This window comes from Scyliorhinus torazame, chromosome 4 (genome assembly GCF_047496885.1).
Source record: "Scyliorhinus torazame isolate Kashiwa2021f chromosome 4, sScyTor2.1, whole genome shotgun sequence".
Taxonomy (NCBI): Eukaryota; Metazoa; Chordata; class Chondrichthyes; order Carcharhiniformes; family Scyliorhinidae; genus Scyliorhinus; species Scyliorhinus torazame.
Window position 1 is genome coordinate 241,715,784 of NC_092710.1, and position 18,341 is coordinate 241,734,124.

An 18,341-nucleotide genomic window follows, 5' to 3' on the forward strand; every position below is an offset into this window, starting at 1 on the left:
CAGCACTCCGTTTCTAAAGGCTCGTCAGCCACACCTTTTGTATCCTTCCTGATTTACACTCAGCCAATAGGCCTGCTCCCGGAACTGAACTCCCGAAACTAACAGCTGACCTGCAAGGTAAGGAAGCTGTTAAACAGTTAAAAAATGGGGGGGAGGCACCGGAGTGGCAGCCGGGAGAGTAGGGGAGATTTTTGAGAGGGGTGTAAGGATGTTGTGGCTGTTTGCTGTTGCCGCGGTTGGTTTTGGTTTTTCTTCTTTCTTATGTATATATTTGAAAATGCTTCCAATAAAATATTTAAAGATAAAAGACTGTGAAAAGATCGATTCACTCCAGGCATGATTCCATGAAGAAATCAGGTTAGTCATTTTTAAAACAAAACTTTATTGTGAATAACAATATTAAACCTGTTTAACTTCAAACCCGAAAAGAACAGCCACACCCGTACACCTTAAAATTACGATTCAATTTCCCATCAAAAAACAAGATCATACACATGCAGCTCTAAATATAGCTTAAACATGCAGGCCTTAAAGTGATACATGTCTCACAGTGCACATTCTGAGAATCTCTTCTTACTCTATCTGAAGGTCTTCAAATGGCTGCTTCACTTGATTTGTTTCAGTCTTTCCCTTGTCTCCGGAGAAGGCTGCTCTGTTTTTAAAGTAGTATCTTACTTGGAAAAGGAGTATGGACTCGGAGTCAAGCATATGGGAACTCAATTTCTCTTTTCTCAAACTCATTGCGTTTCTGCCTCAACCTGTGGTCCCAAAAAAAGCAAGAGTTGCCAGATCAGAGATCAGGGACGATCGGCTGGAGAATCAATGTTACCGATGAAATCGGGAGTGGCGCCGCTAAGCGGCATACTCTAGGAGTACGCCGCTGTCATAATATCCACGCATGTATATAATGAAGTGCGGACAGGCAGTGATTGACACACAGGATGACCAGTAAGCACACAGCACAGTGCAGCCAATCACCAGACAGGACACCACCACTATAAAGCCAGAGGGCACTAGGTTTCCCGCTCTCTCTGGACCCAGCCACTGAGACAGTCCGAGTCCACGAGCTAGCACAGTGCAAACACCATGTGGTAGCTAGTGAGTCTGGTCAGGCTAGTACAAGGTCTCCAGTCAGTTCAGTATAGTGTTGACCCACAGTTAAATATGTATGTTAGTTCTATCGGTCAATAAAACCGTGTTGGATCTTCTACAGTGTAGAGGTCTGTTACTTGCATCGCTGCATCAACTGTAGTCCACACCGAACTGACCTGCCTAACACATCAGCCGCGTGCCGTATCGACAGTTTCAGGATGTTGCCTGAGGCCCTCCCCATAAAGCTCCGCCCCCCCCAACCGGCCGAGTTCCCGATGGCGTCGGTCACGTGTGCTATCATTTGTCGGGAACTCGGCCTGGCGGCTGTGGACTCAGTCCAGCCCGTCACAGTCGGGGAAGGGCCAATCCGCGGGCAGGGAGGACTTTGGCAGGGGCTGGGGGCACTGTTGGGGGGTGGTCCGGGGCTCGCGAGCCGGCCAAATGGGAAGGCACTATTTTACAGGCCGGGACCACGCGCGGCCGGCGCTATGTTTCTCGGCGCGGCCACTGTAGACCGCCACCGTGCGCATGCGTGGCCATGGATCCGGCAATTATCCGTGCCGTATCGGCAGTTAGGTCCGGGTGGTCTGCGCTGCCTTCCTGCTAGCCCCCAGCCAGATGGAGAATCGGTGGCTGTTTACGTCAAATTTTTGGTCGTAAAACGCCACCGTTCTCACGCCAGCATCAAGACATAGCTTGAAAATCAGAGAATCCAGCCCCAGACCTCACTTCCAAAAGCCTTTCTCCAGCCACTGTCTCTCTTCACAGCTTCTCACAATATCGCTCAGTGCCTCTCCCCCCACAGCTGTTAAAAAATGTCCCTGAGCTCTCTTAGCTCCTCCCATCACTGACCTCCTCTGCCAGTGTTTAACCCTTAAATTGTCCACTATATTCATAACCCAATTTCTTACAATCGTCCAGTCATCACACCGACGAAGGAAAGAGAGAGGGAGAGTGCGCCTCCATTTTGAGGCTCCCTCGCAGCAACTTTACAAAATCTGAAATAAACAGTCACAGCTGTTGGAATGTCATTGTGGAGGGGAGACCCTGAAATTGGGCATGATGTCCACAAACCAGGGCACTGGCTGGTGGCACAAAATTATGCAAATGCCTACCAGCATTTCTGCTCACATATCAGGGAGGAAATTCAGCTGCATCTCCATTCATATTCCAAAAGGAGAAGATGTAGTTGAGGAGAAGGAGGGGGTCTAAGGTAAACCCTTTGGGGTTTCTTGAGGTGATATTGCATGGGTTCATAGAGACGCCACACAGAATGGCAATATGTGTTTCAGACCACCTTCATAGATAATTCCAAGTGAAAGATTGTCTCGAATAGGGCACTATAACTTTAATATATCTGATCAGCTATAAAATCTGTTTCAGGACACTTTCTCGATAATTTCTAATACAGTTTATCTTTTTCTAAAATGTTTTTAAAAGTGGCAATAGCAGGGGAAAGACAGTGTGATTTTTTTCCTAAATAAAATCATTCACCTTGGAAAGCCATTATTTTCCAGCACAGGTCAATTTAAGACGAGAAATTGATGCTCGGAATCCAACTACTGCAGTTTCAGAAGCATCATGAATTCTCACATCACCAGGGAAGATGTAAGGTTGTCGAGTTACTATTGCTTAAACAAATGAATTAATCAAAAATATTTTCTTTTGGAGAAAGAAGTCAATTGAATTTGATAGAAATTGCTCATGATCCGTGATATTTACCAGTGATGTGAGTCATCCGAGAGTGCCTTTAAGAACTGGATGTTTAAGCAATGTACCTTTAAGAAAACAGTGATGTCATAGAGTGGGTAGAGCTCAGGTCAGCCATTTTGCAGTTTGATTTTGCAGTTTGGTTTCAGTTTTGAAAAGTGCCTGGCTGGTTTTGCTGTGAGCTGATTAAAAGGAGAAAGCCAGTTTGAGACAGCAGCTTGAGAAGTTCTGGTTTGGAAAAGAGCTGGGTGTGTGTCTGTGTTTTGCAGTGAGCTGGATTTCTGCCATGAAAGACTATGCCTGGATCATTTGGGTGATTTAAAGTAAAGCCTTTAACCTGATGTGATTTTGTTTAAAGGTGTTAAGTCTCTTGGAAGTTTGAAGGAACATTTTAAGGAATTATTTACTGTTGCAATATTTTCTGAGTTATCTTTGAAGTAAGGGGAGTTAAGAGATCCAATGTTTATTTAAGATATTAAGTTGAGTTCATGGAATAAACAGTGTTTTGTGTTTGAAAACCCACCTGTCCATAATTGTAATACCACACCTAGGGAACAAGCCGTGTGCTAGGAAAAGCAACAAATCCATTAAAGGGAGAGGTTGGTTGAACTCCATGATACATTTGTGGTTCTGAAAAAGCCTCGCCCATAACAATTGGGGGCTCGAGGGGAATAAAAGTCTATCTATTGGATTGGCTTTTGTGAACTTAAAGACAGTGAAGGATTGTTGCTTTTCCGGTGTGGTATTTTAGTTTAAATGGGGAGAGTGTTGTGAACAATGGCTCTTTCAGAGGCTCAGACATTTTTGGGGGTGGTGAATGTTACACGTTACCTTACGGACAGAAATGAAAAACAGACTGTTAGATTTGGCAAGAATATTCGCATTTTGTCAGGTAATGTTAACTGCAAAAGATAAGGTAATTATGGCGGTGGTTAAGCATTTAAAGTTGCCTGAGATAGAGTTTGACTAATTGAAAATGGCAAAAATTCAGTTGCAAATTAATCAAATGGAACATGAGAAAGAATTAAAGTGGCTGGCATACGAGATTGAGAGAGAGGAAAAAGAAAGAGAAGAGAGGACAAAGAAAAAGAGAGAGAAGAAAGGATAAAAGAAAGAATAGCCCTAGCAAAACTAAAAGAAAAAGAAAGGGAGATACAGATCAGGGAAAAAGATAAAGAGAGGGAGTTTGAACTTCAGAAAATGGCCATGAAACATAACAATCAGTTAAAATTGGCAGACGTAAAGGGAAACGTACAGTTGGATGATAGTGATGAGGATAGTGAAAAAGAGTGTCATAGTCGAAGGCTTGGTGGGAATCTATTTAAATATGTCCAAGCATTGCCAAGGTTTGACGAGAAGGAAGTGGAAGCCTTTTTCATTTCATTTGAGAAGGTAGCTAAGCAAATGAAATGGCCACTGGACATGTGGGTGTTACTGATTCAAACAAAGCTGGTAGGTAGAGCTAGTGAAGTGTTTGCATCACTATGGGAGGAAGTATCTGGAAAGTATGAGGAGGTGAAGAAATCCATCTTAAGTGCATATGAGCGAGTGCCTGAAGCAGGTAAAGAAGTCACAATTTTAAGAGATACATGGGCTAGTCAATCTTTAATGGTAATGATGAGGAATTATGTAGTTTGCGAAGAATGGTGCCAGAAAAGGTGGTGACATGTGGAATTCAGGGTGAGAGGAGTAGTGTTCCATTATATAAGATAATGTTGGAAAGTCCAGTGAAGAGTGGTGAAGTGGTAGTAGGAGTAATAGATAAACTGTATTCCTGGACAAGATAGTTTATTTTGGGTGATGATATAGCTGGATCGCAGGTGGGAGTGATGCCTACTGTGGTTAATCAGCCATTGGAAAATCAGTCAACTGAAGGGTTGAAGGACGAATATCCTGGGATTTTTCTGGATTGTCGAGTAACAAGGTTGCAAAGTCACAGGTTAAGACAAGAGGAGAAATCAAAGAGTGAAGATGAAGCTAAAGTGCAATTAACAGAAACGATTTTTGACCAGATGGTTGAAAAAGAACAAGAACAGGTGGAGGGTGAGGTGAATATTTTTAGTTCAGGAACATTGGCAGAGTTACAACAGAAAGATGTAGAAATAAAACGGATATATTAGAAAGCATATACGGAAGAGGAATCTGAGAGTATACCAGAGTGTTATTACCGTAAAAATGATGTCTTGATGAGAAAATGGAGACCTGTTCATATGCAGGCGGATGAAAACTGGGCAGAAGTTCATCAAGTAGTATTGCCGGTAGGGTATAGAAAGGAGGTGTTGCGAGTTGCACATGAGGTACCAGTGGGAGGTCATTTGGGAATAAGGAAAACTCAAGCTAAAATCCAGAAACATTTTTATTGGCCTGGACTACAGAAAGATGTAGTTCAATGTTGTCAATCATGTCACACATGTCAAGTGATAGGGAAACCTCAAGCAGTGATAAAATCAGCGCTCTTAATACCCATTCCAGCATTTAAGGAACCTTTTACAAGGGTCCTAATCGATTGTGTAGGACCGCTTCCTAAAACAAAAAGTGGGAATCAATATCTTTTGACTATAATGGATGTGTCTACTAGGTTTCCAGAGGCCATTCCAGTACGTAATATTACAGCTAAAAGGATTGTGGAGGAGTTGCTTGAATTCTTTACTAGATATGGACTACCCACAGACATTCAATCGGATCAAGGAACTAATTTTACTTCAAAGTTATTCAAAGTTATGGATAGCTTAGGAATAAAACAATTTAAATCAACTGCGTACCATCCAGAATCGCAGGGAGCGTTAGAAAGGTGGCATCAGACATTAAAGACAATATTGAGGGCCTATTGTCAAGATTATCCAGAGGATTGGGATAAAGTAATCCCATTTGTTTTGTTTGCAATTAGGGATGCACCTAATGAGTCTACCAAATTTAGTCCTTTTGAACTAATTTTTGGTCATGAGGTAAGAGGACCACTTAAATTGATGAAGGAAAAATTGGTGGGTGAGAAATCGGAAATTCCACTATTGGATTACGTGTCAAATTTTAGGGAACGATTAAATAGAGCAGGTGAATTGGCTAGACAACATTTGAAAATTGCACAAAATGTGATGAAACGTCGCGGACAAGAAATCCAAAGTTCGTAGTTTTGCCAGTGGGGATAAAGTTTTAGTGTTGATACCAGTGGTAGGGGAGACTTTAAAAGCTAGGTTTTGTGAACTGTTTCAGATTGAAAGGAAATTAAGTGAGCTGAATTATGTGGAAAAAGCACCAGATAGAAGGCTCACCGAGTGTGTCATGTGAATATGCTTAAAAGGTACTTTGAAAGGGAAGGAGAGAAAAAGGAGGTTTTAATGATTCTAACTCAAAGTGACGAACCAAATCCAGGTGACTGTGATTTTGACATACCTCAAATTAAATTGGAAAATGAGAATGTTCTTAAAAATTGGGATAAATTAAGTTACCTTCCAGAGGAAAAACAAACTGACTTGAAAGAGTTATTGATATCACATGGGCAAGTTTGTAGAGATAAATTGGGAAGTACTAAAATGGCTATACATGATGTAAATGTGGGAAATGCTGTTCCTATCAAACAACATCCATATAGACTTAATCCTTTAAAATTGGCACAGGTTAACAAAGAGATTGAGAGTATGCTTAAAAATGGCATAATTGAAGTGGGTTGCAGCCAATGGCGCTCACCCATAGTGATGGTACCTAAACCAAACAGTACCCAATGGTTGTGTTTGGACTATCAAAAGGTGAATGCAGTTACAAGAATGGACTCTTATTCTATCCCACCATTGAAGGATTGCATGGAGAAAGTGGGACAATCTGCTTTTATTTCCACTTTCCAGACATGGAAAGAACATTTAAAACATCGTATGGAGTTCTTCGATCAACTTCAGGTGGCGGGTTTGGTGATGAACCTAGCCGAAAGTGAATTTGGAGAAGCCCGAATCACTTTTCTTGAGGAGTTTCCGATACCCTCAAGACAAAGGGAGGCAATGCGATCTCTTACCATGAATGAATTTGATCGAACCTTTGTGCAAAAGTTTTGTGGCGTGATTACTCCACTGATGGAGTTGCTAAAGAAACCTAAAAAATTTCAATGGACAGCGGACTTTCAACAGGCATTTGACTGCCTGAAAGCTGTGATCACCAATGCTCGTGTATTGGAGAATTGCAAGGGACTCTGTGGTCAGATTGAACGAAAGTATCTGATTCTAAAGAGAAATGCCGAGGAGTAGAGGAATGGATGGATCGTGCAGAGACTTTGTTGAAAAAGTCTATCAACCATTTTAGTTGGAGGAAGAAGAACAAAGAAAAATGGACTATATTATTATACCTGTTTGCGTGTGTTGTTTTCTTTAAATAAAAATGTATATTTAATGTGTGCATTTCTTAGTGGATGGTGCAAAAGTGAAAAATGAAACCATCTTGAAGTTGATGGGGTTTTTTTTCTTGGGGGGATGTGTCATGCGAGAGTACCTTTAAGAACTGGTTGTTTAAGCAATGTACCTTTAAGAAAACAGTGATGCCATAGAGTGGGTGGAGCTCAATGAGAGATCCAATGTTTAGTTGAGATGTTAAGTTGAGTTCATGGAATAAACAGTGTTTTATGTTTGAAAACCCACCTGTCCATAATTGTAATACCACACCTAGGGAAAAAGCCATGTGCTAGGAAAAGCAACAAATCCATTGAAGGGAGAGGTTGGTTGAACTCCATGATACATTTTGGGGTTCTGAAAACGCCTCGCCCATAACATGTGATTTTGAGTTCAGTCCCAAAACCATTTCTCCAAATTGGAACATGATCTATATTCTTGATACCGTTTTACATTCTCACACACGTGGCATGCGTGTTCACACCAGGAAAACGGATTCCTCACTGAGTAGTGTTTCCTCCATTTGAAGTAGGTCATGTACAAATCTTCATTCCCGTCCAGTTTGTGCAGGTAACCCGCAAGTTCTTTAGCTGAGTGGAAATCATCCACATGAATGAAAGAATCGGCTGGAATGTAATTTTCATAGTTTTTTCTAGATGTCCCCAGGACCACAGGCACGGTGCCAGCACGCAAAGCATTGTAGAGCTTTTCAGTTATGTAATCTTCATGTACTGAATTCTCAAAGGCAAGGTAGAATTTAGAACTAGATATGGTAGGCATCAATTTGTGATTGTCCAGACGTTTCCCGAAGGCTTGACCGTAAGTGTTGATATTAATGTATTTGCGGAATTCATTGTAGAACTTCACTCTGGCATGATTAGTGTTCCAATGGCTTACAACCCAACACACCAGATTGCTTTTCTTAGGCAGTTTAAAATCTAATGGCACTCTGTTTATTATCAGAGACCCATAAGACGCTTTGATATCTGAATCATGACGATATGTCAAGGTCAGGTTGAAGAAATGGTCGAGTCCAGTCTTTTTTGGAGAGTGGGTAGGTGACTCCAGGTTCATCCAAACCCATTTCTGAAATGTTGGCCGAGGCTGTTTGGGCAGATTGGACAAGTCTCCACTCATGTCTCGGTGATGGAAAAGGACAGCATGAGATTTGTTATAGAGGTTTCTATCTGCAGTTAAACGGCAGTTGAACTCAGATCCACAAGAATTGAGCTCAAATTTTGCACCAAAAGGCCAAAGCCAAATGAGTACAATAGTTTCATTCTTTTCAATAACTTTCACAAGGGGCTTTTTCACACCGAGTATCGATTTGGCAGATTCCAATGGAGTATAAATCCAGTTGGTTGTTGGTTGGACATACAGCAACAACATGGCTAAAAAACAGCCCAAACAGATGGTGGATATTAACAGGATGCGAAAAACCCCTGTATTACCAATTGATGTCATAATGTCTCCTGTGAAGGGAAAGATTAAGACTATTAGGATCCTGGAAGCACAGCTTCTCTTCCAATTAACTGCATCAAGATCCAGAATGTTTGAACACAGCTTTCTGAATGGAATGAGGAAGATTTAGCTTGGAGATATAAGAGAGAAGGTAAAGAGAGTGGAAGAGGAGAAAGCTTAAAATGAGAGTTCAATTTAGGAAAGAAGTGAACAAAAAGAATGAAGAAAAATGATAGTAAGAGGATCTAATCAAACACAGACAACAATGAGCATGATAATGTTGTCAACATTACAATGCACTGTGGAATAAAAGGAAAGAAAGATTTGCATTTATATTGCACCTTTCATAGAGCCATAGGATAGAATTGAAGGTAGATGATGGGGTTACTGCACATCAACTGGACAACGGCCTTCCCTGTGATCAAGGAAACTGGGGCAGAAATTCTGCCTCCTTTAATGCTCTTGGCCAATCAGAGGCGATCAGCTGAGTTTGCTTGGCAGGGCCCCCAGCTAATGTGCAATGAGGCAGGATTAATTAAAGAGCTCATAATTTTCAGTCATCATACTAGACTGAATTTTGCACTCATTTTGAATAAGCAAGGTGTAGATCTAAGACTGGTGTTTTAAATTTAAATAAAGGGTACGAAGACAGAGCTGGGCAACGTGAACTGGGAACGTTTGGCTGAGCGATAGATGAGTTGAGATGCAGTGGCAGATATTTAAGGAGATATGTCATAACACTCAACAAAGATGCATTCCAGTTCAAAAGAATTATTTGAGGAGAAGGATGCGTCATCCATGGAAGTGAGGAAGTTAAAGATAGCAGGGAATTGAAAGAAAACGCATATAATTTTGCTAAGATTAGTGGCAAGTCAGAGGATTGGACAGATATAAGTAAAACAAAGAATGACTGGAAAAGTAATAAGAGAGTAAGCAAGCTAGAAATATTAAAATAAGCATACAGAGTTCCTACAGATATTTGAAAAGAAAAATGGTCGCTAAGGTGGGTGTTTGTCCTCTGGGGGGTGGGCGAGTCTGGTGATTAGTAATGAGAAATATGGAAATGGAAGAAGCACTGGATAGATGTTTTGTGTCTGTCTTCTTTGTAGAAGACACAAATAACATCCCAGAAATAATTGTAAAGCAAGAAGTTGAAAAAGGGAGGAATTGAAATCAATTCGTATCAGGAAAAGGGTACTGAGAAAAATGTTAAAAGCAAAGCTGACAAGTCCCTGGTTCTGATAGACTTCAACCTAGGGTCTTAAAATAAGTGGTTGCAGAGATAGTAATTTTTCCAAAATTCCCTAGATTATAAAAATCTCCCATCTGCTTGGAAGTTTGCAAATGTAAATCTATTATTCAAGAAAGAAGGGAGACAGAAAGAGGAAATTACAGGCCAATTAGTCGAACATCGGCCAGAGGGAAAATGCTAGAATCCATTATTTAGGAGCTTATCTATGGTGATTGTCCCTTCAAGGGCAACACAGCAGAGTAAGGGTCACATGGCCTGTGTGACCAATCGGGACTTAGTGTTTGGAATCCATGGTGAGAAAGGTTCTTCGGCAAAGCAACATTTTGGGAGCTTGCTATAGCCATGAGACTGCTGTCCAATTCTCATTTATAAACACCTTTTGTGTTCACAAATGACATCTGTGAAAGTGCACCTTTACATCTGGTGACGAGGATAAATTATCCTGACACTACCTCTGACCCAACACCTGTGAGTAATATGTTTCAATCGAAGTCTAAGAAAATAAAGTACTCACCAGAATAAACCTATTTGACACCTCCATGGAGGACTGGACACAATAAGTTGAGCGCCTTGGATATGATTTCCAAGCAAACAAAGTGGAGAGGAGATGAAACACAAAGTAATTCTCCTTGTGGAACTCAGGCCTAAAACCTTATTTGCAGTCTTACAGCCCCAAGTGAGACCGACTCCAGATAATTTAGTGAGCTCATGGATTTAATAAATGTTCAATTGCACCCTCAACCATCAATCATACTCCAGAGATTCAAATTGAATTTGAGGGCGGGAGCCGCAAGCGACTTGATCACAACTTACATTGTTAGACTGAAGCAATCATGGAGTATTGTGATTTTGGAGCCAACCTAAACAACATGTTATGGGACAGGTTCATCTGTGGCATGAACAACATCATTCAACACAGATTGCTTCCAGAGGCCAAGGCAAATTTGAAACGAGCAATGGAGATAGTGATGGCCGTGGAAAGTGCTGAAAAAGGTGCATAAGACCTGCAGAGCGCATTAAATGGTGTTGTTCACCAGTTAGGGAAGGAACCTATAGGACACCATGGCACCAAAACCACTGAAATCGCTGTGAAGCAGGAAACAATCTCAGCTACAAGCTACAGAATAGGCAATCAATCTGTAATGCTTAAAATGGAATATTAACAATAATGAGTTAACCACACTCCTGAATCATGTGAGTTTAAGGAGACAATCGGCGAAATTCTCCCCAAACGGCGCGATGTCCGCCGACTGGCGCCAAAAACGGCGCCAATCAGATGGGCATCGCGCCGGCCCAAAGGTGCAGAATGCTCCGCATCTTTGGGGGCCAAACCCCAACATTGAGGGGCTAGGCCGGCGCCGGAGGGATTTCCGCCCCGCCAGCTGGCGGAAATGGCGTTTGTTGCCCCGCCAGCTGCCGCGGAAATGCGGCGCATGCGCGGGAGCGTCAGCGGCCGCTGACAGTTTCCCGGCGCATGCGCGGGAGCATCAGCGGGCGCCGACAGTTTCCCACGCATGCGCAGTGGGGTGAGTCACTTCCTCCTCCGCCATGGTGGAGGCCGTGGCGGAGGCGGAAGGGAAAGAGTGCCCCCACGGCACAGGCCTGCCCGCGGATCGGTGGGCCCCGATCGCAGCCAGGCCACCGTGGGGGCACCCCCCCCGGGGTCAGATCACCACACGCCCCCCCCCCAGGACCCCGGAGCCCGCCCACGCCGCCTGGTCCCGCCGGTAAATACCAGGTTTAATTTACGCCGGCGGGACAGGCAATTTCTGGGCGGGACTTGGGCCCATCCGGGCCGGAGAATTAAGCGGGGGTCCCGCCAACCGGCGCGGCCCGATTCCCGCCCCCGCCCAATCTCCGGTACCGGAGACTTCGGCGGGGGCGGGGGCGGGATTCACGGCGGCCAGCGGCCATTCTCCGTCCCGGCGGGGGGTCGGAGAATGACGCCCAATGTTTTTATTGTCACAAGAGGAATGCAGTCAAGGTCAGCAACTAATTGATCAATCATGATGTTACAAAAATACATTGTGAAAGAGCTTAGCACCAGTGATTCTGCTATTCACTCTCTGTTTAATCTAAAGGCAGGCAAGATAGGTCCTATTGCTGTAATGCTCTGGGTAAATGGGAGGCCTAAACAGCTGGCTTGTAATGCAGAACAAGGCCAGCAGCACGGGTTCAATTCCCATACCGGACTCCCTGAACAGGGGCTGGAATGTGGTGACTAGGGGCTTTTCACAGTAACTTCATTGAAGCCTACTTTTTTAAAAATAAATTTAGAGTACCCAATTAATTTTTTCCAATTAAGGGACAATTTTGCATGGCCAATCCACCTAGCCTGCACATCTTTGGGTTGTCGGGGCGAAACTCATGCAAACACGGGGAGAATGTGCAAATTCCACACGGACAGTGACCCAGAGTCGGGATCGAACCTGGGACCTCGGCGCTGTGAGGCTGCAGGGCTAACCCACTGCGCCACCGTGCTGCCATTGAAGCCTACTTGTGACAATAAGCAATTATTATTATTATTATTAAGATGGAAGTGGATCCGGGCCATTAGTCACTATGATGGATGAGAATTCATTTCAGTACCTAAGTGAAGGAGTCCAACCATTGAACTTCAAGAGCACTTAGAGACTTATATGGGAGAAGCAATAAAAATAAAAGGCATTACAATGGTACTTGTAAGCTATGGACAACAGTCTACCCAACTCCCAGTGATAACAGTGATGGGTGAAGGACCAAGCCTTCTCAGCCGCGATCGGCTCAAAGAAATCAAGTTGAATTGGGCTGAGAGTTTTCAAGTGTGGGAAGGGGGACTGCCCAAACCGAAAAGAAAATACGGGAACGTCTTCTGTGATAAGGGCTACAAGCTAAAGTTTATGTGGATTCAGGGGCGACAGATCAATTATTTAGGGTAAGACCGGTACCTGGGCTGGATTCTCTGTGACATCATGCCGAAATCGCGAAACGCGATCGGCTGGAGAATCGGCTCCGATGCCAAAATCGGATCCAGAAATACAGTACACATCTCATTATCAGCCCTGACGACCGATTCTCCGGGGCCTCAGCGATTCTGCGCCCCAGATGGGCTGATTTCCCGACAGCGTGTTTCTAATGAGCTGTACAAAATTGTGAAGCCGCCGTGCTGGCTGAGGCAACTGCGAGAGGAGGTAGGAGTTGGTGTGGGGAGCACTGCGGCCTCCCGTTTCGGACACTGGCTGTGCTTTCTGCAGGGGTATTTGCTCCTCAATTTCCCGCTGACTATTTGGGGGCCTGTAGTACAGTCCTATCAAGGTGATCTCTCCCTTATTTTTCAGTTCCACCCATAGAGACTCAGTGGGCGAACCCTCGGATACATCCCCTCTAAGTACTGCCGTGATGTTCTCCCTAAACAAAAACGCCACTCCCCCTCCTCTCTTACCTCCTGTTCTATCCTCTCTATAGCATCTGTACCCCAGAACATTGAGCTGCCAGTCCTGCCCCTCCCTTAGCCATGTTTCAGTCATAGCTATAATATCCCAGTCCCATGTGCCCATCCATGCCCTGAGTTCATCCGCTTTGCCCGTCAGGCCCCTTGCATTGAAATAAATGCAGTTTAATGTAGACTTTCCTTGCTCTCTGCCCTGCTTTCTCTGGTCATGCTTTACACACTCTCCCTTCCTGCCTTTTGTTTCCGTCCCCACTGACTTCCTACATCGGTTCCCATCCCCCTGCCACATTAGTTTAAACCCTCCCCAACTGCACTAGCAAACACACCCCCGAGAACATTGGTTCCGGTCCCACCCAGATGCAGACCGTCCGATTTGTACAGGTCCCACCTCCCCCAGAACTGGTCCCAATGTCCCAGGAATTTGAAACCCTCCCTCTTGCACCATCTCTCAAGCCACGTATTCATCCTAGCTATCCTGTCATTCCTACTCTGACTATCACGTGGCACTGGTAGCAATCCTGAGATTACTACCTTTGAGGTCCTACTTTTTAGTTTAACTCCTAACTCCCTAAATTCAGCTTGTAGGACCTCATCCCGTTTTCTACCAATATCGTTGCTGCCTATATGCACCACGACAGCTGGCTGTTCACCCTCCCCCTCCAGAATGCCCTGCAGCCGCTCCGAGACATCCTTGACCCTTGCACCAGGGAGGCAACATACCAACCTGGATTCTCGTTTGCGTCCGCAGAAATGCCTGTCTATTCCCCTTACAATTGAATCCCCTATCACTATAGCTCTGCCACTCTTTTTCCCGCCCTTCTGTGCAGCAGAGCCAGCCACGTTGCCATGAACCTGGCTGCTGCCACCTTCCCCTGGTGAGCCATCTCCCCCAACAGTTTCCAAAACGGTAAATCTGCTTTGGAGGGAGATGACCGCAGGGGATCCCTGCACTGCCTTCCTACTCTTCCTCTGTCTGTTGGTCACCCATTCCCTATCTGCCTCAGTAATTTTAATCTGCGGTGTGACCAACTCACTGAATGTGCTATCCACAACTTCCTCAGCATCGCGGATGCTCCAAAGTGAATCCATCCGCAGCTCCAGAGCCGTCAAGCGGTCTAACAGGAGCTGCAGTTGGACACACTTCTTGCAGATGAAGGAGTCAGGGACACCAGAAGGTTCCCTGACTTGCCACATCTCACAAGAGGAGCATGACACGGGTCTGAGCTCTCCTGCCATGACTTAAACCTGAAGTTAAATTTGAACTACACTACACAGCTAAGAGAAAGTCAAAGAGAGAAAAATCACTTACTAGTCACAAGCCAATCGCTTACCTGCTGGCTGTGATGTAATTGCTCCCGAGACTCCCTCACAGGTCTGCTTCTCTGCACCTCCTTAAGATGAGCACCAAATTCCCTTCACTAGTTAATTAATTTACTTAATTAATTGGATTTTTTTTATTTTTTATTTTTTTTGGAAACTCAACTCCAAACACCAAACTCCAAAAAACACAGCCCTCACTCACCTCTTACACAAACTCAGCCTTACCCAAACTCAGATACACTCTGTTTGCTTCCAGCACTCCGTTTCTAAAGGCTCGTCAGCCACACCTTTTGTATCCTTCCTGATTTACACTCAGCCAAGAGGCCTGCTCCCGGAACTGAACTCCCGAAACTAACAGCTGACCTGCAAGGTAAGGAAGCTGGTAAACAGTTAAAAAATGGGGGGGAGGCACCGGAGTGGCAGCCGGGAGAGTAGGGGAGATTTTTGAGAGGGGTGTAAGGATGTTGTGGCTGTTTGCTGTTGCCGCGGTTGGTTTTGGTTTTTCTTCTTTCTTATGTATATATTTGAAAATGCTTCCAATAAAATATTTAAAGAAAAAAGACTGTGAAAAGATCGATTCACTCCAGGCATGATTCCATGAAGAAATCAGGTTAGTCATTTTTAAAACAAAACTTTATTGTGAATAACAATATTAAACCTGTTTAACTTCAAACCCGAAAAGAACAGCCACACACGTACACCTTAAAATTACGATTCAATTTCCCATCAAAAAACAAGATCATACACATGCAGCTCTAAATATAGCTTAAACATGCAGGCCTTAAAGTGATACATGTCTCACTGTGCACATTCTGAGAATCTCTTCTTACTCTATCTGAAGGTCTTCAAATGGCTGCTTCACTTGATTTGTTTCAGTCTTTCCCTTGTCTCCGGAGAAGGCTGCTCGGTTTTTAAAGTAGTATCTTACTTGGAAAAGGAGTATGGACTCGGAGTCAAGCATATGGGAACTCAATTTCTCTTTTCTCAAACTCATTGCGTTTCTGCCTCAACCTGTGGTCCCAAAAAAAGCAAGAGTTGCCAGATCAGAGATCAGGGACGATCGGCTGGAGAATCAATGTTACCGATGAAATCGGGAGTGGCGCCGCTAAGCGGCATACTCTAGGAGTACGCCGCTGTCATAATATCCACGCATGTATATAATGAAGTGCGGACAGGCAGTGATTGACACACAGGATGACCAGTAAGCACACAGCACAGTGCAGCCAATCACCAGACAGGACACCACCACTATAAAGCCAGAGGGCACTAGGTTTCCCGCTCTCTCTGGACCCAGCCACTGAGACAGTCCGAGTCCACGAGCTAGCACAGTGCAAACACCATGTGGTAGCTAGTGAGTCTGGTCAGGCTAGTACAAGGTCTCCAGTCAGTTCAGTATAGTGTTGACCCACAGTTAAATATGTATGTTAGTTCTATCGGTCAATAAAACCGTGTTGGATCTTCTACAGTGTAGAGGTCTGTTACTTGCATCGCTGCATCAACTGTAGTCCACACCGAACTGACCTGCCTAACACATCAGCCGCGTGCCGTATCGACAGTTTCAGGATGTTGCCTGAGGCCCTCCCCATAAAGCTCCGCCCCCCCCAACCGGCCGAGTTCCCGATGGCGTCGGTCACGTGTGCTATCATTTGTCGGGAACTCGGCCTGGCGGCTGTGGACTCAGTCCAGCCCGTCACAGTCGGGGAAGGGCCAATCCGCGGGCAGGGAGGACTTTGGCAGGGGCTGGGGGCACTGTTGGGGGGTGGTCCGGGGCTCGCGAGCCGGCCAAATGGGAAGGCACTATTTTACAGGCCGGGACCACGCGCGGCCGGCGCTATGTTTCTCGGCGCGGCCACTGTAGACCGCCACCGTGCGCATGCGTGGCCATGGATCCGGCAATTATCCGTGCCGTATCGGCAGTTAGGTCCGGGTGGTCTGCGCTGCCTTCCTGCTAGCCCCCAGCCAGATGGAGAATCGGTGGCTGTTTACGTCAAATTTTTGGTCGTAAAACGCCACCGTTCTCACGCCAGCATCAAGACATAGCTTGAAAATCAGAGAATCCAGCCCCAGACCTCACTTCCAAAAGCCTTTCTCCAGCCACTGTCTCTCTTCACAGCTTCTCACAATATCGCTCAGTGCCTCTCCCCCCACAGCTGTTAAAAAATGTCCCTGAGCTCTCTTAGCTCCTCCCATCACTGACCTCCTCTGCCAGTGTTTAACCCTTAAATTGTCCACTATATTCATAACCCAATTTCTTACAATCGTCCAGTCATCACACCGACGAAGGAAAGAGAGAGGGAGAGTGCGCCTCCATTTTGAGGCTCCCTCGCAGCAACTTTACAAAATCTGAAATAAACAGTCACAGCTGTTGGAATGTCATTGTGGAGGGGAGACCCTGAAATTGGGCATGATGTCCACAAACCAGGGCACTGGCTGGTGGCACAAAATTATGCAAATGCCTACCAGCATTTCTGCTCACATATCAGGGAGGAAATTCTGCTGCATCTCCATTCATATTCCAAAAGGAGAAGATGTAGTTGAGGAGAAGGAGGGGGTCTAAGGTAAACCCTTTGGGGTTTCTTGAGGTGATATTGCATGGGTTCATAGAGACGCCACACAGAATGGCAATATGTGTTTCAGACCACCTTCATAGATAATTCCAAGTGAAAGATTGTCTCGAATAGGGCACTATAACTTTAATATATCTGATCAGCTATAAAATCTGTTTCAGGACACTTTCTCGATAATTTCTAATACAGTTTATCTTTTTCTAAAATGTTTCTAAAAGTGGCAATAGCAGGGGAAAGACAGTGTGATTTTTTTCCTAAATAAAATCATTCACCTTGGAAAGCCATTATTTTCCAGCACAGGTCAATTTAAGACGAGAAATTGATGCTCGGAATCCAACTACTGCAGTTTCAGAAGCATCATGAATTCTCACATCACCAGGGAAGATGTAAGGTTGTCGAGTTACTATTGCTTAAACAAATGAATTAATCAAAAATATTTTCTTTTGGAGAAAGAAGTCAATTGAATTTGATAGAAATTGCTCATGATCCGTGATATTTACCAGTGATGTGAGTCATCCGAGAGTGCCTTTAAGAACTGGATGTTTAAGCAATGTACCTTTAAGAAAACAGTGATGTCATAGAGTGGGTAGAGCTCAGGTCAGCCATTTTGCAGTTTGATTTTGCAGTTTGGTTTCAGTTTTGAAAAGTGCCTGGCTGGTTTTGCTGTGAGCTGATTAAAAGGAGAAAGCCAGTTTGAGACAGCAGCTTGAGAAGTTCTGGTTTGGAAAAGAGCTGGGTGTGTGTCTGTGTTTTGCAGTGAGCTGGATTTCTGCCATGAAAGACTATGCCTGGATCATTTGGGTGATTTAAAGTAAAGCCTTTAACCTGATGTGATTTTGTTTAAAGGTGTTAAGTCTCTTGGAAGTTTGAAGGAACATTTTAAGGAATTATTTACTGTTGCAATATTTTCTGAGTTATCTTTGAAGTAAGGGGAGTTAAGAGATCCAATGTTTATTTAAGATATTAAGTTGAGTTCATGGAATAAACAGTGTTTTGTGTTTGAAAACCCACCTGTCCATAATTGTAATACCACACCTAGGGAACAAGCCGTGTGCTAGGAAAAGCAACAAATCCATTAAAGGGAGAGGTTGGTTGAACTCCATGATACATTTGTGGTTCTGAAAAAGCCTCGCCCATAA

General features: G+C 44.3%; 1 protein-coding gene across 1 annotated transcript; it reads right to left on the reverse strand.

Annotated features, from left to right (window-relative positions):
- Nucleotides 1-362: 362 nt before the first annotated feature.
- Nucleotides 363-8,849, reverse strand: LOC140410846 (4-galactosyl-N-acetylglucosaminide 3-alpha-L-fucosyltransferase 9-like). The gene has a single exon (XM_072499550.1). It carries the CDS (start codon nt 8,634-8,636, stop codon nt 7,566-7,568), a length of 1,071 nt encoding a protein of 356 aa, XP_072355651.1. The 5' UTR covers nt 8,637-8,849; the 3' UTR covers nt 363-7,565.
- Between the last annotated feature and the right edge of the window lie 9,492 nt (nt 8,850-18,341).

Coding starts and splice junctions, on each gene's coding strand:
- LOC140410846 (XM_072499550.1), bottom strand. CDS start 8,636: ATGACATCAATTGGTAATACAGGGGTTTTTCGCATCCTGTTAATATCC.